Source organism: Monodon monoceros, unplaced genomic scaffold, assembly GCF_005190385.1.
Source record: "Monodon monoceros isolate NGI ecotype Baffin Bay Population unplaced genomic scaffold, NGI_Narwhal_1 Super_Scaffold_14, whole genome shotgun sequence".
NCBI lineage: Eukaryota > Metazoa > Chordata > Mammalia > Artiodactyla > Monodontidae > Monodon > Monodon monoceros.
This window is the reverse complement of record NW_021703770.1, coordinates 13,122,817-13,149,286: the sequence shown is the minus strand read 5'-3', so window position 1 is coordinate 13,149,286 and position 26,470 is coordinate 13,122,817. Positions and strand designations below refer to the sequence as shown.

Below are 26,470 nucleotides of genomic sequence, written 5' to 3'. Positions count from 1 at the left end.
GTTCCCTGCCCACCCACTTTCTCAGGGCACTAAGACACATCTCTATTTATTTTACTTCTTTGCCCCGCACCCTCCTCCCTGTTTCTGATGTTAAGAGAACAAGGGCTACGCGCACAGTGTATCTTCAGCCTGAGTACAGTGACAAGTGCACAGCTGCCCGACAATTTGGGGTGAAGGAAGGGAACACCTGGCATATCCTCTCCTTTCTTCCTCCAGCAAACGCCTGCCTACTCCTTCCAGATTCAGCTGTGAAAGTCACGTTCTCCATGCACCTGTAGCTGTTTCTACCGCCTCCCAGCACACAGTAGGCACAGGACAGAAAGACTGTGTGATTCCTCTCTGTGACACCTGGGCCTGGAAGGTAGTAAGCGTTCCACAAATGCTCGCCGGATGAATGGAGACCTTCCGACATTAGGCGGCGGATCTACAGCGGGGTTTCCTTGGAACCAGCTCCACCTCTTTCCGGGTAGAATCCCAGCGGCTGGGACCGCGGCACTCAGGGCATCACCTCCTCCAGCCACACTCCCTCCCGAGCCACCCAGTATCTTCCCATCCGCCCAACGGGCGGCGGGCCCCCATCCCCACGCCCCCACCCCACTCCACGCAACCTCGTCCCAGCTCCTCTCTGGGCGGCACCTCGCGGGCCGCGCCGCCTACGATTGGCCAAACACGGCATAGCGCCATCTCGGCCTACGGCGCGGTGCGCGCCGTCATTGGTTGGCGGAGGCGGCGGGCGGTGACGGTGGGCGGGGCCCCGTCCTCTGGTCCCTGGCCCAGGCCTAGCCCATCCTCCGCGGAGGCGCACTGGGCCTGGCCATCAACTAGGGCGCCAGGCGGTTACTCTGGTTACTGCTGAAGCGCCGCGCTGGAAGGCTGCCGCCGCCCGTGAGGGATGCTGGTGAGGAGTCCGTCGGGAGCCCTCGCCGCCGCCGCCGCCGCCGCCGCCGCCTCCGCCTCCGCCTCCGCCGCCGCCGCCGCCGCCGCCGCCGCTGCCGCTGCCCTCTAAGGGTAGCGCTGTGGAAACTGCCGTGCAGCGGCTGGAAGGTTCGGGGGCTGGTGCCTCGGGAGCCGCGGTGAGGTGGAGGTCTCGAGGTAGGGGCTGCGCTTCCCTGCCCTAGAGCCGCAGTCTCCAGTCCGAGGCCATCTTTGGTGGGCGAAGGCGGTCCCGGCGAGAGAGGAAGCTCACTCCTCACCGCCGCAGCCCTTGGCGCTTTCCGACCCGGCTGGGCCATCGCTGTCGGACGAGGCGAAGCCGCATTTTTCCCAACGCGAGATATTTCTTTGATGTTTCTCCCCCTGTTCCTCTTCTGAAAGGGCACCTGCTGCTGGTAAGAGAGAAGAGCAATTTTACTGCACGACGAGACAGCAACAAAATTTAAAACATCATCCGGAATAGCCCCCAGGACCCTCCTCGCCTTCCAGAAAAAAAAAAAGGGGGGGTGGGGAAATACATGGATTGCTTGAAAGGGGAGAGCCTGGTCGGGAGCTGTTGGAGCAGGAGATTTTTAAATACTGTTTTTTAAATCCTGGAGAACGTTCCCCTCTTCTGATACTTTTATACTAACTTTATGTGATTTTGTAAATTAGTCCGATTTGAATTGTAACCCTGGACGGTGTTTACTGGACTTTGGCCAGTCCCCCGTGCTACTTTTGGCAACACCTTTTGGGGAGAACATCTAAACACCAAAACCCTACCAGAAAAGATCGGATCTGAACATTGACCCGGTGTCACCGAAGAAGCCTTTAAACCATGTGGACTTTTCTTGGCATTGCCACTTTCACCTATTTTTATAAGAAATGCGGAGACTTCGTCTCTCTGGCCAACAAGGAGCTCTTGCTGTGCGTGCTGGTGTTCCTGTCGCTGGGGCTGGTGCTGTCCTATCGCTGTCGCTACCGGAACGGGGCCCTCCTCGGGCGCCAGCAGAGCGGCTCCCAGTTCGCGGTCTTCTCGGATATTCTGTCAGCCTTGCCTTTCATTGGCTTCTTCTGGGCCAAATCCCCCCCTGGATCAGAAAATAAAGAGCAGCTCGGGTCTAGGAGGGTAGGTTGAATTCCAAGTGGGCAAATGAATGAGTGTGTTATATTAAAATTAGGACTGGGATTACTCAAATGTAAAGATTCTAATTTAAAGGGCGAAAGGCTGCAGGTTAGATACTGTGGTAGGAATTCTCATATAGCTGGGTTTTTTTGTTTGTTTGTTTTAAAAGCTCTTGACTGTTCCTTGGCTAAATCCTTGAGGCTCTTAGGAATGATCGAAAAACCTTTGTTTCATTTAGTGTTGGTGGTGCCAATGCTAAATAAAATTGGTTTGATTATGGATGTTGATTTGATGATGAAAGTTGAAATGTTTGAATCACTAGGACAGAATCACGATTCATCTGTGTTGGAAAAAAGTATTTTTTTAATTTAAATCCTTTGGTAAGGATTATGTTTGAACGTGGGAAGAAAGAAACCCGCTACAGGTTAAGTCTGTGGCTTATAAGAAGGGACACAGCAGCCTGGGGCAAGTCACAGAACAGTGGGAAGAGCTGGCAGAGAAAAATGCTGTGTTTTAAAGTTTTAGGCAAAACACCCTCCCCTCCCCACGTCTGCGGAGCCTTGAGTAAATCAAGGTCCTAAATCAAGAGACTAATGTGTGCAGTTCAGCCATGTTCCTAAATCAAAGGTGGGTCTTCAGATACACGTGAAGTTACGATGATCCCTGCAAAGACAGCCGAGGACAGTGGTGGGAGATGAGGGGGGAAAGGTTGTCGAGGTCAGAACATTTCGGATTTGTTGCCCTTGGGTGTTTATACTTTTTCCCAAGAGCACTGGAGGATTCTAAGTATGGGAGTAATGATATTCGATTTTTACTTTTTAAGAAGCACATTCCAGTTTCTGTGTGGAGAATGGATTGTAGGAGTACAAGAGTGGAAGCAGGGATGTGGGGTAAGAGACTCCAGCAGTAGGCCAAGTAAGGGACGACAGTGACTTGACGTTAGGGTGCGTGGCCTACAAAATAATTCACTCTTTTTGGGTTCTGGATCCACATCATTTTCCTGTATCTGCAGTACAGATCAGCACGGTTTGCAGAAGAGGGGGGGCTTGGTTTAGCAGTTTTGCTTCACCACTGCTGACTGTGAGACCTTTGGCAAATTGCTTAGTTTCTGTAAGGATCCGTTGCCTCTTTTAGGTGGGAACAGCACTAACCTTGCTGGTAGTTATAGCGAATTGAATGAGTTAATGTTTGCAAAATGCCTTGTTCATAACTGTGATAAATAGTAGCTATTAACATTAGTCTAAAGGTAGTCTCTGTCAGGAACCTTTGAAGTGGTGCTGAATTCAGTGATAGGGTGGGTGTGGGTTGGAGGAATGGGAGGGGAGGGAGAGGGAATCTTAAATCCTCAAATTGACATCTTTGGTATCTTTGAGATAATGTCCCTCGAGGTCACTGAGCACTAGTCCAGGTGGCTGGAATGTCGTTATACCGTAGAGAAATTTGGGGGTAGGAAATCGGATTACCAGCAGTCACTATTGGTTCCACTTTGTGAATACCTCAGGCTTTCTGCTTATTTCCTAAATACCTGGGAATTGGTAGACTGTAATGAGTACTAAGTTCCCATTAGTGGGAACTGCTGATCTACTGACCAGGCTCTGAAAGACGTAACTTTCTCCAGAGTTCCCCTTCCAGGATTGTGTGTGTGTGTGTTTAACAGGGAAAATTTAGGAAGAAAAACTAATAACAAATGGCTAAGATGACAAAAGGGGCTTTTCTTGCTCTCAGAACAGTAATTTAAATACAGACAGTTGCTCTGGCCATTAAGAAATACTGAGAGTAAGAGTAGACTCTATTGTGAAAAGATAATTTGTCTAAGAGAAATTATAAAAAAGTAGAATGGACAGGAATGCCCCAGTCCACTATACAGGTGGAATGAATATTAGAATCACAGAGAATTAAAATTCTAAAGGATTTTAGGTTTTATCTCCTTCCTTTTTTATTAAAACCCTGTCAAAATGGCATTAAAACCCCATCAAAATTGCATTTAGTCTTAATCGATAAGGTCAGAGAACTCAAGGAAGATGGTTCCTTGCAACTCTGAATCTGAAATGTATTCATATTTGTGAATCCACGTACCAAGAGAAAATACTTACTACAGTATTGAATTGGTACTTCCCTGGCGGTCCAGTGGTTAAGACTCTGTGCTTCCAATGCAGGGGACAAGGGTTCAGTCCCTGGTGCAGGAACTAAGATCACACATGCACAGTACACACGGCTAAAAACAAAACAAAAGAAAGAAACAATATTGAATTATTCTTTAAAAAAAAAGTAACAGGCACCGTTATGCTCAGTGGGCATAAATCTCTCAAAACAGGCCTTTTTCATCTTCTTATAATCAAAGTTAAGGTTTTTACTGTCAGCCCAATGAGTGATAGGTTTAATGTTTGTCCTTATTCCTAAACTGGAGGGCCACTTGTTTGACTAGGCTCTCATAAGAGTATCAGGATAGGGGAAAAGGAAGGTAAATTAAATATATTCTTATATGTAAGGACTAAAATTGTGAACAGGTCGAATCCCAAGGGACAGAATGAGTTATTCTCTTGGAATTTTACGATAAATATTCTCAATTAATAGATCAATAGCCAGGATTTGACAGTCTTTTTGTTATATAAAAGTGATTTTAGATTAAGGTAGATTTTTCAGATGAAAATCCAGAGGGAGAAAATAAAGATGAATAGTTGAAATATCTACAGGGTGCTGAATAATTTGCAACATGAAGTCATATCAGAAATTGTGTATGGGACTTCCCTGGTAGCGCAGTGGTTAAGAACCCCCCTGCCAATGGGACACGGGTTTGAGCCCTGGCCCGGGAATATCCCACATGCCACGGAGCAACTAAGCCCGTGCGCCACAACTACTGAGCCTGTGCTCTAGAGCCCGCGAGCCACAGCTACTGAGCCCGTGTGCCACAACTACTGAAGCCCGCACACCTAGAGCCCGTGCTCCGCAACAAGAGAAGCCACCACAATGAGAAGCCCGCGCACCGCAATGAAGAGTAGCCCCACTCGCCACAGCTAGAGAAAGCCCGCGCGCAGCAATGAAGACCCAACGCAGCCAAAAATAAAATAAAATAAATTAATTAATTAAAAAAAAAGTTGTACATGATTTGCATCTGGTAGATGCTCAGCATTGAGTAATTAATGATAGAATTTTCCCTGTAAGTCTTTGAAGCCCCTTGTAAACATTTTTTATGTTTGGCCTATTATGGATTTATAAATATGTGACAGCATTTTCTAAATATGTCTGAATGATGGAAGACACATTTAATTTTATTGGGATATTATTGTACATTTTTGTTTAACCAATATTTTGATATCTTTTTTTATATATGATCTGGATTTAAAAACATAACAGTTCATTTGGTTTGATAATGTTTAGGGTATAGTTTTTACCTAAGATGCAAATGTCCAGTGTGTCTATATAGTAGTAGTATGATTTAAAGACAACAAATGTGGCTACATAATTCACTTTTTTTTTTTAAAACAGTGCAAAGAAGGAACCAGTATTTCAGAAACGACCTTAATAGGAGCGACTGCCTCTACGTTGATATCTTCTCAAAATGATCCAGAAATTATCATCGTGGGGTCTGGTGTACTCGGCTCTGCTTTGGCAGCAGTGCTTTCCAGAGATGGGAGAAAGGTGACGGTAATTGAGAGAGATTTAAAAGAGCCTGACAGGATACTTGGAGAATTTCTGCAGCCAGGCGGTTATCATGTCCTTAAAGACCTGGGTCTTGAAGGTAGGTTCATAGTGATTTTTAGGAGTTATGTGGCATAAGCAAGCACTCTTTGCTATGACTGGTAAAAAGGTATTCCATTTTATTTTCATGTATAAAAGTTACTCTATTCATTTACCAACAAATTTGCATGAAAATGAGAGCAAAGGAGAAAATAAGCATGAGGAGATATGAAGTAGCCTTAGTGAGATAAATGAAGTGGCTAAAACATTGTAATGGTCAAAATTGAAGACTGGAAAACCAGAATGAGGACATGAAATTTAGTGAAAGGTGAAGGGAACTATCATTTGTAGAGTGCATATGATGTACCTGTTATGGAACCTTTTTTTTAAAGCATCATTCATCCATTAACCCAGTGCTTTTTAAATACTACTCATTTAGGAAATACTTATATTTGCTGTATGCTTTGTATGAGGTGCTGTACTGGGTGCCAAGGCTATACCGGTGAACAAGACAGATCAGCTATCTACTCTTGGGAATCAAAGTATAAATATAGGCCCAGGCTGTGAACTGAGAAAGAGCTGGCTTGGTATGTAGGGTAGGCAGTATGTTGTAGTAATTACCAGCATTGATTCTGGCACTAGATTGCCTGGGTTTGACTACCACCTCAGATACATAAAAAGCTGTGTGATCTTGGCTAAGTTACTTAACCTCCCGTGTATTAGTTTCCTCACCTGTAAAACTGGCACACTTAAAACAGTCCTTGTCTCGTAGTTTAAGAGGATTAATTAAATTCATAAAGACAAAGCATTCAGAACAGTTCCTGGTATGTAGTGAGCACTATGTGAATGTTTGCTATTTTATTCAATGAACTGAAAAGGAGACCGATGTAGCCAGAAAGTATTGGGTAATGGGGAAAGGAGTGGCTTGAGATTAAGGTTGGAGAGGTAGGCAGCTGCCAGGTCATGCAGGGCTTTGAAGGCAGTGGAGCAGGAATATGACAGGATCCTGTTTACGCCTCTATAAAGGCTTCAGACCTTTGACAGCTACTCACAATGACAGACACACCTTACATCCTGACTCAGTACCTACAAACATACCTAAATCAGACTGAAATTTTACTTTTTAAATACTTGTCATGATTTTACCCAGGTATACAATTCACAGCTCGAAAGTCATTTCACAATTTACCGTTGAGTCACATCCTGCAGTTTGTAGAAAGCTGTTTTAAAAGAATGTGTGGATATGGTGTGGTGAATAGCCTCCAAGACTGTGGTGGTGCGGTAGCAAGAGTCAACTCAAGGAGTCTGGTGGGAGCTCATTGCTAAGTCCAAATGACAGATGATGGTGGTTTGGACTAGTATGGTAGAGAGGATGTAAAGAGAAGTGGACAGATTCATGACCAAATTAAGAGGCAGGAATGGCATGACTTACTAAAGGACTGATGTGAGGTATGAGAGAGGGGGTATTAAAAAATGATTCCTAGGTTTTGATTTGAACAACTGGTAGATGGCGGTGCTGTTTGCTGATAAGAAGACCTAGAGAGGAACAGACACTGGGAGGAAGTTGGGAGACCTGTTGAGATATCCAAGTGGAGATGTCAAGTTGAATATATGAATCTCGAGTGCAGAGGAGTGAGTGATTTGAGCTGGCTGGAGTAGACATTTCAGAGATGTCAGCATATTGGTAATACTTAAAAGCCACAGCAGTGATGGAGACCAGCTAAGGAGAGTGTGCAGGGAGAAAAGAGGAGACAGAATAAACCAAGTCCTGGGAAACTGATGTTTAGAGATTGGGTAGAAGAAGAGGAGCTTGCCAGGGAGACTGAGCGGGAGCCAGCAGAGTGGCAGAAAAGAGCCAGGAGAGTTTGGTGTCCATAATCCAAGAGAGGAAAATGTTTCTAGCTGGAGGGGACGGGTACGTATCAGGAAAGGAAAGGAGCCATGTCATGGTTTGCTAATGAAGGGTCAGGTAAGATGAGTGTAGAGAAAGGGCCATTGGATTTGGCCATTTGGAGGTTGCTTGTGACATTGACGGTGTTTCGGTGGAGTTGTGTAGACGAAACCTAGACTGAAGTGAGTGGGAGATTTAAAAATTTGAGACTAGAGAACTACTCTCGAGGAGTTTTTCTCTAACAGAATACAGAAACGGCAGAGGTGAGATGCAGATGTGAGGATAAAGGAGGGTTTTTTTAAAAAAATTAATTTATATTTGGCTGCATTGGGTCTTTGTTGTGGTATGCAGGCTTCCCATTGTGGTGGCTTCTCTTGTTGCAGAGCACGGGCTCTAGGCGGTGGGTTTCAGTAGTTGTGGTGTGTGGGCTTAGTAGTTGTGGTGCACGGGCTTAGCTGCTCCGCGGCATGTGGGATCTTCCCGGACCAGGGCTCAAACCCGCGTCCCTTGCACTGGCAGGCGGATTCTTAGCCACTGTGCCACCAGGGAAGTCCCCAAAGGAGGGGTATTTTGATACTAGATAGAGTATGTTTGTGTGGTGACAGAGAAGATAAAGTTGAGAGGGAGGCGACTAAAGGGGTTACATTCATTTAACAAATATTTATTAAGCATTGGCCGTATTGTAAGTACTGTTCTGGGTGCTGAGGCTACAGTAGTGAACAAAACAAAGATTCCAGCCCTCATAGAGCACACATTCTAGTGTAGAGGGTGGTGATAAAAGATGAATAAATACAATTTAGAGTATATATTATGGTTATAAGGGCTTTAGAGAAGAATCAGAAAAGGGACATAGGGAGTTGAGGGTGGCGTGTAGTTTTAAATAATGAAGTGGGAGAAGGGAAAGCCTCGCTGAGAAGATGACATTTGAGTAAAGGACTGAAGGTGGTGAAGGAGTTAGGGCTACCTGGAGGAAAGGACTCTCTCTCCAGGCAGAGAGAGAATCAAGGGGAAAAGCCCGGTGGGAGGAGTGAGCCTGGCCTCTTTGAAGAGCAAGGAAGGAGAATCGTGTTGACTTGAGTGGTGTGAATTATAGAGGAAAGGTCAGATGGGCAATGGGGGCTGGATTCCACTGTGGTCCACTATATGGATTTGGCTTTTACTCCAAAGGGAAGCCACTGGAGAATTTTAAGAAGAGGAGTTATTATTAGATTTCACATTTTAGAAGTATGATTAGAAATATTATTTTAAAATATTCTTGTTATTGTGTAGAAAAAAGAGTAGATCATAAAGTGGCAAGTCAGAAGCAGGAAGACCTGTTAGAGATTATTGAGGAATCAGTGAGAGTTGTTGGCTTGGACTAGGGTCGTAGCCGTAGAGGTGGGGGAAGTGGTCACATTCTGGGAATATATTTATCTTCGGAAGGAAGAGTCAGTAGGACCGGCTGATGGATCAGATGTGAGGGATGAGAGAAAGAGAGGAGTCATGGTATTTAAATGAGACTAGACGACATTGCCAAGAAGAGGTGCAGGACGACCCCTGGGGTACTGTAACGTATAGAGGTCAGTGAGGTGAGCCGGAGCCAAAAAAGACGACCGAGAAGGAGCAGGTGAGGAGGAAAAGCAAAAGACTGCAGGGCTCTGGACCCAAGTGGAGAGAGTGCATTGTGAGGAAGGGAGGTCCACCTCTGTCCTTTTAAGTTTCCTAACCACCACCCTTCATGAGACGGTCGCTTGAGGCAGATGTGACAGTATCCTGAGACAGGATTTTGTTACCTTTATCATTGAACATCAGGCAACTGGAAATGCCCTCAGACTAATGACTGGACTTAGAATCATTTAGAAATCCAGCCTCAGGGGATATGTCCAAGGTTGTGGCAGCAAACCTCAATGGGTTCTTACGGGTAGTTCATGTAAGGGTGAGGAGAGCCGTGCAAGAGGGAGGGGAGCCACTGAGGTATTTTAGCCAGTCCACGCATCATGTGTACCTTTAGTATCATAGCAAGAGTCCTTTTTAACATTCATTATGCTATCAGTTCCCCCTCAGGTGTGATGAGCTATGGATAATAGAAGCCCTTGAAATAGTTACTTTTCGGAGTGTGGACTTTTAATATAATACTGACTGACCCATCCTGGTGTGTGGGTTTTTAATAAGTGAATTGATTGCCCTTTGGCTTAAGCTTAATATCTAGAACTCTTCAAATGAATACATTATAATTTAAATGCTATATCTTTATAATAAGTCTCATCATCCAGTGGGGAACCTCCTCCTCACCTCACTTTCTTTAGGATTATCTTGACTTTTCTTGGCCTTTTTGCTTTTCTGTATATAAAATTTAGAATCAGGTTTCAATTCCCATGAAAACAAACCCTGTCAAGATTAAGACTGAAATAGCATTAAATGTCTAGCTCAGGTTTAGAAAAATTGTCTTGGACTTCCTATCCATGAATGTGGTATACTCTCCATTCAGTTAGGTCTTGAGTGTATTTAAATAAAATGTCATAAATTTTGTTTGTCTTTTGTTATATTTACTCCTTGACTCTGATTTATATTTGGACTTCCATAAGTGATACCTATTTTATTATGCACTGTATACTCATTTTGAGGTTCAGACTTCACACCAGGTCATGGTACAAAGTTATGATTGGATTTCTTATGGATGACTCCACCCATGGCCTATGGTAGATGGCTTACTTCCATGCCATGTCTCAGGGCGTTGAATTGATTTTTTCTGGTCTCTGTCGTATTGACAAGAAATTTACGTATGGTGCCAAGTTCCAACGTCCATTGCCTGTGGGGGCCCCTACCTCCTATCCAGGAGTGGCCCTTATAACTCCAGCCTTTTAGGCTTGTGGTTCTGATGCCCTTATGCTATTGCCTTTAAAACTTGCTCACTGGTTTGACTTTGAAGTTGCTTTTCATTTTTAGCATATGCAGTTTTTTTGTTGGTTTTGTTTTTTAGCTTGCCTTTTCATAGAAAGCAATTCTGCATTTTTCAATGTGGAAGAGTTTTCCATGCCAGTTTATCTGATACGTTGATAGTAGTAGTCTAATATTGGAGCTATATGGTTAATAGTTAGTGACAGCTCTAAGTCCCATCACTGTCTTCAAAGTTATTAACTATCTAGTATTTGTGAAGCCTGAATTTCATTAAGGTTTAGGGTGCCATCTTCCTGCCTGCTTAAGGAAGTAAAAGTGCCAAAGTCTGTCATGTTTGATTTCATCAATAAAGTAGAAAGAGAGAGAAAGATTTTTCAAGAAATCTTAAATTAGACCTTGTTTATATACTTGACTTAGGATAATTTACCCAAGGAAAAATTTTACTGTGCTACTATATACTTTTCACATCGTCTGTATACTTTTCACATTGTCTGTTGTGTTCTAAATTGGACAGTTTTAGCATTTAAAGTTCTTCCATAATACAATTATGGCTTAAGAAAAACAAGCTATCTCAGTAGCTGACAAAACAAAAGTAGAAATACTAGATGGGCTTTAAACATTTAGGTCGGTAAAGACTGGCAAAGAGATCCAAAGTGAATACACTGCTAACTGGAAGCTTTTAGGATGTATGTGTACTTTGCTCTGAATGAATTTTAACTGGAATAATTTAGAAACCATACCAAAAAATTAACTTACTTTGGTCCTAGGTCAGATGTGTGACAAGTATTCATCCAGCTTGTCCCTGACTGGACTTTTAAGTGTGACTAAAAAGCATATCAGAAACTGATTTATTTTGATCTTAGCATAGATGTGTGATAAAAATTGTTTATTATAAAGTTTTCCTTTCATCAGAAATGAAGTTATTTTAATGTACTTAATCCTAATATATTTTAATGTATTTAAATATATATTATGTGACTATTTTAATATACATGCTAAAGTCCACTTTTTCACAGAAACGTATTTCCAATACTGTTAACCATTCTTTAGCATAATTTTAAGCCTGTACATAGTATTTTCTCAGTTCATACTTAATAATGTACTTTACCTAACTTAGATTCATATTTAGGTTATTTACAGTTATTCTTATTAGAGGTAACACTGTAGTGAACCTGTTTTTGTATACACCTTTAATAATTATTAAAAATATAAATTACATCTTTAGGATGAATATCTTAGATGGATTACAAGACTAAAATTATTATATCAAAGGATGCTAACTTCTTCGTGGTTCTTGATAATTATTGCTGTACTTATTTTCTAAAATGTTATTACTTTATAATATGACCAGTAATATATAGATTTATCCATTTTATCTTTATCTCACTAGCAATTTTGAGAGATCTGGTGTCTTATTGTTTCAGTTTTATTTCATTGATTTTTTTAAATCAAGTTTTGAACATTTTCCCTGATATGTTCAATGTTTCTGTACTGCTTAGTGTGAATCATCTATACACTTTTACCCATTATTGTTAGGGTCTTAATATTTTTCCTATGAATTTTAATGAGTGAATTTTATATGTAAATATTTACCTTTTGTGATATTACGAATTTGCTAAGACTTGTCTTCCAGAAGCATTAAGATTTCTGAAATAGTTATATTAATGTCCAGTTCTCCAAATGGTATCATAGCTTTATGAACACAGAAACTCATTTTCAATGGTCCATGTCCTCTTGGTGCCTAGTGTAACTCTGGGTATATTACAAAATTGATTTTTTTGACCTGAATTGTTTTGCAGATACAGTGGAAGGTATTGATGCCCAGGTTGTAAATGGCTACATAATTCATGATCAGGAGAGCAAATCAGAGGTTCAGATTCCTTTCCCTCTGTCAGAAAACAGTCATGTGCAGAGTGGAAGAGCTTTCCATCATGGAAGGTTCATCATGAGTCTCCGGAAAGCAGCTATGGCAGAGCCCAAGTAAGACTATAGCTTCAAATACATGATGTTAAAGAAACACATTTAAACTTGGCCTTCGTACAAATACTATTTTATACATTTTCATAAGTGTTTGGGTATGGGTTAGAACATAGCTATTATACTAAAATAAACCATAAGTTAGAAGAATGTTAGTTCTTCAGTGCCTTTGTTAAGAGTATCATATAGATAACCTTCCTTTGAATGACATATCCTTTGACTAAATATGTGATCTTTTATGTGGTTGGAATTTAGAGGATATAGTTGTTGTAATTAAGGTTTAAGTTCATATGTGCCCATTTGGGAGTTGGGGTTTGTGGTTATGGTACTTTTTATTAAAAGTCAGGTTAGAGAACTTCAAGAGAAGATCCCTGTTCCATTCATATTAAGGACCTAGACTGACAGAACTGGCTGCTTCTCTCTCTCTTTTTATTGAGTTATAGTTGATGTACAATATTATGTAAGTTACAGGTGTATAGTATAATGATTCACAGTTTTTAAAGGGCTTCTCCTCTTAACTATTAACTTATATTTGTCTCTAGCCCTATGCATTATAATGGAGGTTTAAGTTTTAAACATGAGAACCCTCATGTCATTGGCAAAGGCTTAAGTGTTGACAAAGCAAGTGAAATGAGTGGATTATTCTTAGAACTGAAAGAATTTGATATCTATGGAAGTAGTATATGTTCACTGTAGAAAAATGGAAAAATACTCAGAAATATAAAGAAGATTGTAAAAATTATCCATGATCCTTCTAACTAGAAGTAACTACTCTGAATAATTTGGTAGATAAATTCCAATTCCGTGTATGAATTTGTGTGGGTATGTAAAATTTTTCTGCATGTACTTTATTTTTTAACGAATGAGATAAAACCTCATGTTACTTTTTAAAATGCTTTAAAAAAAATCATTACATTAGTAATATGTATTCCATTTTAAGAAATTAGAAAATTAAGGGCTTCCCTGGTGACACAGTGGTTAAGAATCCGCCTGCCAATGCAGGGGACACGGATTCAAGCCCTGGTCTGGGAAGGTCCCACATGCCGCGGAGCAACTAAGCCCGTGCGCCACAGCTAGTAAGCTTGCGTGCCACAACTACTGAAGCCCGCACGCCTAGAGCCCGTGCTCAGCAACAAGAGAAGCCACCGCAGTGAGAAGCCCACACACCTCAACGAAGAGTAGCCCCCGCTCGCCACAACTAGAGTAAGCCCGTGCACAGCAACGAAGACCCAACACAGCCAAAATTAAAATAAATTAAAAAAAAGAAAGAAATTAGAAAATTGAAACCACACCAATTCTAAACTCCGTTAATGATCTTTCTGCTTTTCGTCATTCCAGACCTTTTTCTATGTACATGTGTGTCCAGTTTACATGGGTAAACTCGAGATAAAGAAAAGGGAATTTTTCATTCCTTATTTAAATTGTTCAGTTGTGCTACCGGAGAATTTATTTCTGTTTATTTATCTTTTAGCACAAAGTTTATTGAGGGCACTGTGCTGCAGTTACTAGAAGAAGATGATGCTGTGATGGGAGTTCAGTACAGGGATAAAGAGACTGGAGACATCAAGGTGAGATATATCAAATATTAGCTCTTCCTAAGAGATTTTTATTTTCTTTTTCTCCTACTCCTTTAAAAAAGTAGGCTCACCAATTTATTATTCATCAAAGGGACCAAGATCTAAGCCCTCTGCACCAAATTGAACACATGTTCTTTAGAGCACTTCAGAATGCTGTTCAAATAACTTCAGAAACAAACACCACGATTTTAACTGTATTAAAAACTGAAATGAGAAATGTACCCTAGGAGAGAAGCAGAGGGGAACTGGAAGATGCAAAAAGGAAGGATTCAGCATAAAAGAAATAATTAGAATAAAATATTGTTTAAGTAAGAAAGGCAAAAAGTAAGAGAATGTCTGGGGAAATAGCAGAATAAAATAGTTTGCTCCTGTTGGTTTAGTAAAGAAGAGAAAGTCCAAGGCTTATCTGTTGATTCTTCCCGGCTGCTCCATAGGGTAACCACGTCCTAGGAATTATACTCTAATGGGGGCAATTACAAAATAATATAAATACATACATCTACATGTACAAAAATTCTTCTAAGCCCTAGCCACTAACTGTGAAGTTAGAAAATTCTAGAATAAAGGAATGTGGTTAGTCCTTGGAATTTGTAATGAGATTCAATCCTCTATGGGCTGTGCTTGCTTTGTAGCAATTTCCCCCAGTGTCCATCAAAGTAGCTTAATCCCAGATGGTTTGGATGGTAGGGCTTTGGAGGAAGGTGATCCTCAGGGACTCAAGGGGAAGGGTCTCTAGAGATTGGTTGTGCATTACCTTCAGCCCATGTAACAGCTCCTTCAATAGCATCATCTTCAAATACGCTGTAATGCCCCATAATGTATTTAAATTTGTTCATGTACCTTTTAAAAGAATGTCCTTTTCACTGTGTACTTCTAACCATTTAGCTGAGTATTCTTTGTTTTTGTTGTAGGAACTCCATGCTCCATTGACCGTTGTTGCAGATGGACTTTTTTCCAAGTTCAGGAAAAACCTGGTCGCCAATAAAGTTTCCATTTCTTCACATTTTGTTGGCTTCCTTATGAAGGTACCATAGGAATGCAATTGTAGGAAATAAAAGCAACTTGAAACTTGAAAATTATTAAAATATTTTATTTATTTGTTTTTCTAGAATGCACCGCAGTTTAAAGCAAATCATGCTGAACTTATTTTAGCTAATCCGAGTCCAGTTCTCATCTACCAGATTTCACCTAATGAAACTCGAGTACTTGTTGACGTCCGAGGAGAAATGCCAAGGAATTTAAGAGAATACATGACTGAAAACATTTACCCACAATTACCTAGTAAGAAATAGTATTTCACTGCCATTGTAACCTACTGTCTGCAAGCAAGTCTCACAAAAGGCCCTTCATTTCCAGTTCTCACTGAAGCTTTGTCTAAATTAGGCCAAAGATAAGGATGGCAGGTGAAAAATTCATCCAGTAAGCTACACTGGAGCTGAATGAACTATTTAAACTAGCACATAAAAAAAATCTCCAAGTAAAAAAAATAGTTTCAATGTATTTTTTCTTAGTAATAATTATAGTTTTCTGAATAATCATTAATAGTGGCATATATGGTATTTTTTAAGGTAGTCTGGATAGCAGTGTAGGTATGTGAATTCTTGAAATAGCTCTTACACTTAATTACTTCTTGTGCTTGGTTTTTGTAGAAATGGTAGCTACCATATATTGAATGTCTACCATATAAGAGGTGTTTTACAAACATAATTGAATGTCTACACAACTACCCTATGAGGTAGGCATTATCATGATCCCCATTTTACAGATGAGGAAACTAAGATTCAGAGAGGTTACTTAGCTTCTCCAAATACAAACCTTTAGTAAGTGGCAGAGCCAAGGTGGAAAGCAGGTCTGTCTGGCTCATACATCTCTGACCTCAGAACATGAGGGTTATAAGGGGTCTTTCAGACATCTTTGTAAAACACTCATTAAAATTATTATTTTTTGAGAATAGGAAGATGTAAGAAAGAAATGTAAACAAATTATTAAGAATATTGATAAAATTGAAGGGAAACCCTGCTTGCCAGTTATGATATGATTATAGTAATAGCACATTATCCTTGGTATGAGTACGTTTTATTTAAATATTATGTTTTTTAAGTTATTTTTTAAATTAAGCAAAGTTATTTTTTAAACTTAAGTGAAAGCACTCTATTTAATAATTAATGGAATATTAACAGAAATTAAGGTATACATGGACCAATTTAGATTTTTAACAATGACATTTTCAGCACTTCAATACATTTTCACTCAGTTAAGCCATTTTTGAAGCTTTCAGATGGAAAGAATGAGTTACGCATATTTAGGAGAAGGATAGTTAATAATGTGATAGTTTTAGCATTTTTTTCTTTTATATAGATTTTTTCCCCCAATCCGAAACTTAGTTGCAGCAGACTGCCCTGTGTAATTTTATGCTCAAATTAGTCAAGTTATGGAAATTCTACTCATTGTAGGAAGGAATAGTTTCAGCATAGGCATTCTGCTCCTATATTCCCAGATTACGAATTGTATGAAAAGAAAGTTTATTTTCTATGCAGGTAGAAGCACAAAACTTTAAAACTGGGAAGTATCTCAGAGATAAGCTAATCCAACTGTTTCATTTCTAGATGAAGAAACTAAAGCTCAGAAAGGTAGTGCTCTATACACCTTACCCTTTTTCTACTGTACATACCCTCCTGCTGTTTGTGAATTGGTGGTATATTTCATCTGATCTTATAGAATATGGTGGTGACAGTAAATTAGGCGTTAAATATATGATACCTAGCATTTAACATTTGGAAGAGAGGTGGGTGGTTTTTCTCCCTGTCTCATCTCATCTGGATTTGCTTCACTTTTCCTCAAGTTTTCTGGTTCACCCAGCTCTATGTTTATCTATTTACATTGATTTTCTCTTAGATTCCTTAGTAATTCCTTAGCTTGAATAACTAGGTGCTTAATGAACAATTTTAGTAACAATTAGTTCTTGATTTTTCGCAAGGAATATATGTAACAACCATAACAGATGTGTAGCAGGTATTTGTTTATTCTTGATAAGAAAATGTGGTAACTTAAAATTGGAATGTTATAAACCATTTATTTGGTGGGGTGGGCTTTACTGCAGATCACCTCAAAGAACCGTTCCTAGAAGCCACTCAGAATTCTCGTTTGAGGTCGATGCCAGCAAGCTTCCTCCCTTCTTCACCAGTAAACAAACGAGGTATTATTTTATTGGACTGATTTTATAAAAGATATTCCAAATATTCAGATTCATTACTCCAAATGACATGTATGTGGTACAGTTTGTAACATGTGGTACGGAAACTTGATTACTGTGGATTAATGCATTAGTAATACCAAAATTAGTTTTATATCTATTATTTAATATTCAGTACATATAGGTCACTGTTCTAGTTATTGGAGATACAACAGTTAATTAAATACAGTCCTTAATCTAGAGAAGGCAGTTTTCTAGTGAGAGATATAGACATATAATTTCAGAACACTGATCATAAATGCTGTAATGAAAGCCCACTCGTGGTACCCCAGATTCACTGCGAAGGGGTGGGGTGTACAAGGCAGGGAGGGGAGCCTGTGAACTGGGAAGGATGCTTGGGGAAGACATTGCTCTGGAAACAAAGCTGGACTTGGGGCATGGAGGGTGAGTGGGAGCTCATCAGGTGGACGTGAGATGAGGGAGTTTTTCTTTTTTTTTTTGGCTGCGTTGGGTCTTCATTGCTGCCCACGGGCTTTCTCTAGTTGCGGCGAGCGGGAGCTGCTCTTTGTTGCAGTACACGGGCTTCTCACTGCGGTGGCTTCTCTTGTTGTGGAGCATGGGCTCTTGGCGCGCGGGCTTCAGTAGTTGCAGCACGTAGGCTAGGTAGTTGCGGCACGCAGGGTCAGTAGTTGAGGTGCACGGGCTTAGTTGCTCCGTGGCATGTGGGATCTTCCCGGACCAGGGATTGAACCCACGTCCCCTGCACTGGCAGGTGGATTCTTAACCACTGTGCCACCAGGGAGGTCCCGAGAGATGAGGAACTTCTAAGTAGGCAGAACAACATCTACAAAAGCTAGGATGGCCGAGAAATGGCAGCACTTAAGTGAACTCAAGTAGCTTCCTATGGCTGGAGCATAGGATAGGTGTCAGAGTGGTAGAAAGGTAAGATATTTATTTAAAGCTTAGTTTTAATCCTATAGACGATGGAAAGTCATTGAAAAGTTCTAATAGCTTTATTGAGATATAATTCACAAATCATATAATTCACACATTTAAAGTGTACAGTTCACTAGTTTTTAGTATATTCATAGGTCTATGCAACCATCACCACAATTAATTTTAGAACATTTTTATCACACCAGAAAGAAACCCTGTACCCATTAGCAGTCACTCCTTTTTTCCTCCCGGTCCCCAGGCAACCATTAATTTACCTTCTGTCTCTATAGGTTTGCCTCTTCTGGATATTTCCTATAAATGGAATCATACAATATGATCCTTTGTAACTGGCTTCTTTGAGGTTCATCCATGTTGTAACATGTATCAGTCCTTCATCTGCTTTTATGGCCAAATAATATTCCATGTATGGATATGTCAGTACTACATTTTGACTATCCATTCATCAATTGGTAGACATTTGGGTTGTTTCTACTTTTGGTTCATACCTGTGTATGAGTTGTTGTGTGGACATTTATTTTTATTTTCCTTGGGTATATACCTAGGAGTTGAATTGCTGGGTCTTAGGGTAACTCTGTTTAATGCTTTGAGCAACTGCCGAACTGTTTCCCAAAGTGTCTGACCCATCTTACGTTTCCATTAACAATGTATGAGGGTTCCGATTTCTCCAGATCCTTGGCATTGGTTATTATCTGCCTTTTTGCTCATAGCATCCTAGTAGATGTGAAATGATATCTCACTGTGATTTTGATTTGTATTTCTCTGATGGACAATGATGGTGAACATATTTTCATGTGCTTATTGGCCATTTGTGTATCTTCTTTGGAGAAATGTCTGTTCAGACTTTGCACATATTTTAACTGGGTAAATTTTAAAAAATTTATTAAGTTCTAAGAATTCTTTATTCTAGATATAAATCCCTTATTAGATATGATTTGCAAAGTTTTTCTCTCATTCCATGGATTGTCATTTTGGTTTCCTTGATGGTGTTCTTTGAAGTTTTTAATTTTCATGAAGTCCAGTTTATCTTGTTTCTTCTTTTGTCACTTTTGATGTCATATGTAAAGTCTTTGCTCAACCCAAAGTCATGAAGATTTACTCCTATATTTTCTTCTAAGAGTTTTATAGCTTTAGCTTTTACAGGCAGGTGTTTTGATTCATTTGAGTTACATTTTATGTATGGTGTGAGGAAGGGGTTCAGCTTCTTTTGTATGTGGATATCCAGTTGCACCAGCCCCATATGATGAAAAGACTATTCCCTATTGAAGTGCCTTGGCAGTCTTGTCAAAATTTGACTGTAAATGTAAGAGTTTATTTCTTTCAACAGTATTTTGTAGTTTTCAGAGGGTAAGTTTCACATTTTTGTTAAGTTTACTCCTAAGTATTTTACTCCTTTTCATGCTATTATAAGTGGACTTATTTTCATTTTAAGATTCTTCATTGCTAGTGTATAGAAAAACATTGACTTTTGCATATTTAACTTGTATCTTGAAGCCTTGCTGAACTCATTTATTAGTTCTAATAGTTCACTGAAAAGTTTTAAACAAGGTAGTGGCATGACTAGAGTTTTGTTTCAAAGATATTACTCTGATATGTTGTGGAAGGTGGTTTGGAGGAAAGTTCCGACTAAAGCCTATAGTAAGGCTATTTAATTATTCCATGTAAATGATAATGAAGGGCCTGGACTAGGGTGTGGCAATAAAAATGGAAGGTAGAGAATGGATTTGGGTAGCATCTAAGATGAAGAATGCATGAAACTCAGTGATTAATGGTAGTAAGAAACAGTGAGGTCTCTTGAGGGATCCCAGGTTTCAGGCTTAGATAATTTTGCCACCTATTTGCTGACATCGGAAATATAGGGAAAAGTGTGTAAGTTTAGGGAAGTGTGGAGAGATGATGAGTTCACTTTTGGACATAGTGTGAAGGGCTGGGAGGTCATTTGAATGGCCAGGTGGAGCCCCACTGAAAACAGGAGGGTGGAGCCCTGAGGAGAGGTGTGAACGGGAGCTGTCAATATACTGTGGCTCCTGAGCTATGGAAAAACATGCATCATAAACTACCAGTCATATGAACAAACTATACTGCAAAGCAGAATGAAAGCCAGGCCAAATTGATATAAACAGCATGCTGTGAGAACATATCTTAGTTGCTGGGATTGGTAATGTTCCATGGAGAAAGAGGAATAAAAGCTGGTTATAGTTCGTGGTTTTTAGTGAAGGTATTAGACTAATACATAAAAAACTTGGATTAATATTTAGAATATACCTTTTCATAAATATATGTGTATTCTATAATTAGTTATAAGTGTAGTATATTGTGACATTACAGAAAAAAATTATCCATAATTCTGCCACCTTGCCACTATTATTATGGTTGGCTATTTCTCTCAGAGACAAAATTAAATACTTTGTTTAACTGTCCCTCTAAGTCATAGGTCATTAGCCAGGCTGACAACTGATGGGAACCTTAGTCAGGAGCTTGGTCAGGAGGTGTATCTCAAGTCGAAGTGCAGAGCTTTCTGCTTCTGTAGTTTTGTTTTTAAGGGGGCCTAATTTTCAGCTAAGATTCAATCAAGGCTTATTCTCCTAAATTAACTTCTGATGGTTTTGGGATATCTGCCTATTCCCTTGGAACCACACAGACATCTCTCTACAACATGCTGGCAGCAAATATTACTGTGAAACGTCAACGACCTCTTGATTTTTTTCCCTTGTGGAAGGCTTGCTGTTTATGCATGGATGCCTGTACATTGTTTTTTCGTGGAAGAGGCCTTATAAATATTTTGACATTGTTTGACTTAATCTTAGGGTCACATGTGAGCTTTTTTTTTTTTTTTTAAAGAAGATGTTGGGGGTAGGAGTTTATTAATTATTTATTTATTTTTGGCTGTGTTGCGTCTTCGTTTCTGTGCGAGGGCTTTCTCTAGTTGCGGCGAGCGGGGGCCACTCTTCATCGCGGTGCGTGGGCCTCTCACTATCGTGGCCTCTCTTGTTGCAGAACACGGGCTCCAGACGCGCAGGCTCAGTAGTTGTGGCTCACGGGCCTAGTTGCTCCGCGGCATGTGGGATCCTCCCAGACCAGGGCTCGAACCCGTGTCCCCTGCATTAGCAGGCAGATTCTCAACCACTGCGCCACCAGGGAAGCCCGTACATGTGAGCTTCTTGAGGGCAGGGACCATGCTCTTGTTTTCACTGTATCCCCAGGGTCTGGCACATATTAGTTACCCAATAAATATTAAGTGAATCAACTCTTGAATTTTTGCCTGAACAAATTTTAGTCATGATTTAGTCCCTTGTATTTTCACATTCTCATTTACTAGCTCACATTCAAAATGTTTATAAATTACCAGAGTAGTCTTTTTGTTTGTCTTAAAGGATGCTCCAGGATGATGTCATAATCTACTTTCTCTCTTTTTATAGGTGTTCTTCTTTTGGGAGATGCTTATAACATGAGGCATCCTCTTACTGGAGGAGGAATGACTGTTGTTTTTAATGATATAAAACTATGGAGAAAATTGCTAAAGGGTATCCCTGACCTTTATGATGATGCAGCTGTTTTCCAGGTAAGATATTATTCTTTGACAAAAATGTCACAAAACAGCTTTCTTTCTGGGGCCTAAGAGGAATGGGTCTTTGAAGGGGAGGTCTGTACCTAGGAGCCTGGTCCTTAGTAGTGATTCTTAAGCAGTCTTGTTCAGGATTAAGAACTTGACTTGTAACCTATGAATCTTTTAGACTCTCTGTATTTGGATATTATATAACATTGGACCACTTAGCTTCAGAGATGTAACTCATTGCTCTGGAGATTTTTTTTTTGGTGGGTGTGTAAATGTTGAACAAGGCATAATTACTGTACAACAGTCCTCAGGATAACGATCAGTTTAGGGGATTATAAACATCAGTTTGTGCTCTCTCGCTCTCTCTCTCCCCCTCCCCCCTTCCCCTTCCTTCCTTCTTCCCTCCCTCCCTCCCTCCCTCCCTCTCTCCCTCTCTCCCTTTCTTCCTTCCCTTTACCATATAATAAGTGATCTTTTTCCTTTTTAGGCCAAAAAATCATTCTATTGGACAAGAAAAACATCTCATTCCTTTGTTGTGAATATCCTTGCTCAGGCTCTTTATGAATTATTTTCTGCCACAGATGGTAAGTGCAGATATTTTTAAAAGAATATTGCTGAAGTGCAGGGTTTTAGCACAGGAAGGGAACTTAATTACAAAAAAGTTAGTGATTAGGCCAGAACTAGAAATGTTTCCTGAGTTTGCTAATTTCCAAGTTGGTTGTCCTTTTTGACTCAGCCCTTGAGCAAGATTTTTTCTAATCATCATGTAGCCACCGCTTTGTGTGGAAGGCTGTTGCTTCCGGAGACAGCCTTAATAGCAATACCTCACTAATGTGTCATTATTCACCCCTCTGGTCCAAATCAGATGCATAAGATTGCGATGCAGATCTTATGCAAATGCATGAGACTATGATGGAAGATCTTTCTGGCCATGAATTAAAAGGCAATATAGTTGTTAATCTTTTTCTTCCTGAACACTAGTTTTAATTTCTTTTCAAAGTAGTATTTTGTAAAATGAATATGAGCTTCATATCAAGCCTAGATTTTGTTAAAGTGCACAAGCAGAAATATTCCCACGCTTTTGTTTCCATATGAGGTGATGGTCAATCTATATGTTAAGGAAAACATGACTAAGCAGAAACAGTGGTAGAAATGGAGGAAAAGGCATCTGTGCCACCTCCCAACCATGGCCGTGTACAAATTAGTGAGTGGTAGGTTAGTAAAACTAGACCTTTAGGTTTTCAAGAATAAATATAACTTGAATCTCATTACCTCAGGTGTTTACGACAAAGCTATTTCTATGACCTGCCTGAGGCCCTAGTGATCTATGCTTTGGTGATCAGATTACAAAGGATGATACAGTACAGATACTTCCTGCAGAGTCTCTAGCCATCGTTCTTGCTAAAAGAAAAGACAACTTGCTTACTGTGATATGCCAAGCAAATCTCTCTTGCTAGTTGAGCATGGAAGTTACAGTGGCTGGTTGGGCAAGAAAAGAACTAAATTTGGAGTGTTTCTAAGCTCTTCTTTCTAAGCTTTTCTAAGCTCTTGAGTATCGTACATGATGAGTTTGAAGCTGCCGACAAAACATTAAAAAAGTTACGAAATAGTGGAGGAGGAATGAGCTTTATTGGAGTAAAACGTTACCTGTTGTACCCTTTTTCATCTTTTGTGAAGAACAATCTAGACATACTCGAGAAGAACATTGGTTGTGTACTATTAAAAAGGTTATTGATTGATTATATTATGTTGTGAGGGCTTAATGAATTATTTTGAAAAGTATAAAAAATGTACACATGTAAGGCATTATTATTTACTCTTCACAGCTGTTGTTTTTACTTGATAATTTACTGCTCAGAGATATGGATCAGGCATCTTAGAGACTGGGAATCTGGTTTCTAGAACTGTGTTTTTATAAGAAAAGTGTTTACAACAAAGTAGTTTGCATCATTTAATGAATTTACAACACAGTCAAGGAAATAGCTTTTAAATAACTAACTTCTAAGACCTGCATGTTTAGTAATTATTTACTAGCAGAAAAAGTTTATTCACACTTAAATTACTATGTGTAATGTGACTTATGAAATTTAAAGGAAATCTTGGGTTGCTGAAATGCCAGCACTAGATTTTTTAGAAATTATCTGTAAGGTGTAATAAATGTTACACATTCATTTTTTTCTGACATTTCCTTAATACCCAACATAAATGTGTGGATAATTTGATCGGGAGTAATTTTTAACTTTTATTTTAGATTCCCTACATCAACTAAGAAAAGCGTGTTTTCTTTACTTCAAACTTGGTGGAGAATGTGTTGCTGGTCCAGTTGGGCTGCTTTCTGTGTAAGTTGTTTCGATGACACAGAGGAAACGGGTGTTCCAGGCTTTCTTAGGACAGTTGGGTTTATGAGTGACTGCAAGTGTCATTTTATCCTTCAGTTTATCATTCAGTAGTATCCCAAACAAAACGTAGCCCAGAGAAATGAAAACAGGCAATAGTTAGTGCTGCATTTTTGTTCTAGGAAACAGGGTTGATTCTATGGGAACCATGATTAATAGAAGTTTATATTTAGAATTTAATTCTTTTGGGACTCATGAAACTCAGTAACAGTTCTGATGGTGCAGACATATGTAGAATTATTCTTGGAAAGTCTGCAAAATGAAATTCTTTAAGATTTTTCCCCTTCGTCTGCTATCTGAATGTCAACACTGTTATCTTTTGAAACATCTAGACTCAACAAGCCAGGCAATCCAGCTATTTCAGACCGAGATCTCAAGACTAGTGAGAGAAACAGCTCAAAACAGACAATTTAATAAACGAAGAGGAAGTACTGGCTTCTCTGACAGGGGTGAAGTCTAAGTAGTTTATTGTAAGAAAAAAAATTTTTTACTTTGTCCCTTAGCTGGCAGATACAAGCTTGTAAAGTCCCCTAAAATGTAGAGTGTGTGTTTACCTTTACAGATGATATATAATTGGAACCTCTTTATGAGTCAACTTTCATTTCCAGGTCTCACTAATATATATATATATATATATATATATATATATATACTTTTTATCTTTCCTATTTATTACAGATTGACTCCTAATCCTCTGGTTTTAATCGGACACTTCTTTGCCGTTGCAGCCTATGCCACATATTTTTGCTTTAAATCAGAACCTTGGATTACAAAACCCCGAGCCATTTTCAGTAGCGGTGCTGTATTGTACAGAGCGTGTTCTGTAATATTTCCTCTAATTTACTCAGAAATGAAGTTCTTGGTTCATTAAGCTTAAAGGGGAACCATCTGTGAATGAATACTGGGAACTTGCCAAGTCTTAAGAGACTTGGAAGAGATGTACATGGCACAGTACTATACCTCTTCTAAAGTGGGAACTCTTGGACCAAGATTGGGATTAATTTGTTTTTGAAGTTATTTGTATATAAACATGTAAATATATACTTTAGTTTGCAATTTCAAATGAAGGGTACAATAAAATAGATATGTAAAAGAAATGATTGTTACCATAAATTAGTGCTAACACTGAAGAACTGCAGTTTGTCTTTTGAATTCAGTATTTGGGATGAGTTATTGTGGGGCATGCAAATAAAATGAAGAACGAACTCTCATGTCTTTTTGTCTCGCGCTGTGGACTTCTTTACCTAACTTCATGAAAAAGAAACCAAAGTGGGATGGAAAATGCGGAGGGAAACCTATTGTGTTAAATAACTCCTGACGCTGGGGAAGTTGCCTTAATATCTCTGGACCTTATTTTCCTCATCTATCCACCTGTCTTTCCTCACTTATGCAATTGGATAAGGTTCTTTTCTGAGTTCTTGGAAAATATCACATTTATATGGAAAGGCAATCGAGGGCTTTATATAAATCCCACTGTGTAACATTAATAAGCCAGGCTAGGCTTATTTCAAGAAACAGTGAATGAACAAATAAGCACTTGCAATATCTGGCATAATGCCTTAAAATCAGTCAGACTTTACTGAGTTTACAGTACATTTGAAGAGATTATGGACATTCAGAAGGGTATCATGACTCTTAAGTAAATCCCCAAATATCACTAAAGTAAATTGCTTCCATTAAAAGAGCAGTAAAATACAACCAGGAATTTTAAGTAACTACTTCAGATTCTAACGATTAGGGCTAAAATTTTATTTATAAAATAAAGCTTTTATAATTAACATTTCTCTTGTTCAACTTTTAAGTTGAAATTTTTTCAGTTGAGGAAAATTTTCACTAGCCAGATCACTTCACCTTGTTTTAGCACAGTGTATGTGGACTCATTTGCTTGGTTTTGTGAAATTCCCCTCTGATAAATCATACACTTCAATTGTCTGGTTAAAAATACACTTTCTTAGATCTCACCTTTTTATTAGCAGCTGGCTTTCTACGCGGGGAACATTTTCACAGAGAACTAAAGCTCTCATTTCATGCAGTTACTGCAGTGCATCTGATTACAAATGAGAAACAGCAAGATAGTTTTGAGAAGTGGACGTACGATGGCCACAGACTTACCGGCTGAGTTCACGTGTCAGCTTCGGTGGGTGAGACTCCCAAACTCCTTACATGCCAGGCAACTTTCAGTTCACTTTTAAAATTCCTCCCTGGGTTTCCACCAAGCTGGGCTGATAAGCCTTCTGCTTCCCTCTGCTGACTAGATGCTTTTTAAAATCCTTTCTACAATGATGGTGAAATGAAGCATATAAAGTCATTTTTTTTCTCCTCCAGTATCTTAG

At 39.6% G+C, this 26,470-nt stretch overlaps 1 protein-coding gene across 1 annotated transcript; it reads left to right on the top strand.

Moving 5' to 3' along the window:
• Positions 1–1,008: 1,008 nt before the first annotated feature.
• On the top strand, positions 1,009–25,348 carry SQLE (squalene epoxidase). The gene is made up of 11 exons (XM_029223221.1): positions 1,009–2,041; positions 5,525–5,777; positions 12,284–12,464; positions 13,933–14,029; positions 14,950–15,063; positions 15,148–15,319; positions 17,139–17,234; positions 21,605–21,747; positions 22,229–22,325; positions 23,993–24,080; positions 24,816–25,348. The coding sequence occupies exons 1-11, from the start codon at positions 1,751–1,753 to the stop codon at positions 25,006–25,008; spliced, it is 1,725 nt and encodes a 574-aa protein (XP_029079054.1). The 5' UTR covers positions 1,009–1,750; the 3' UTR covers positions 25,009–25,348.
• The last annotated feature ends 1,122 nt before the right edge of the window (positions 25,349–26,470 follow it).

Bases quoted from the DNA above. Each gene is read 5' to 3' on its own strand.
- SQLE (XM_029223221.1), top strand. From the start codon at position 1,751: ATGTGGACTTTTCTTGGCATTGCCACTTTCACCTATTTTTATAAGAAA. The intron at 12,465-13,932 runs GTAAGACTATAG...TTTATCTTTTAG, and splicing joins GCAGCTATGGCAGAGCCCAA to CACAAAGTTTATTGAGGGCA. The intron at 24,081-24,815 runs GTAAGTTGTTTC...TATTTATTACAG, and splicing joins CCAGTTGGGCTGCTTTCTGT to ATTGACTCCTAATCCTCTGG.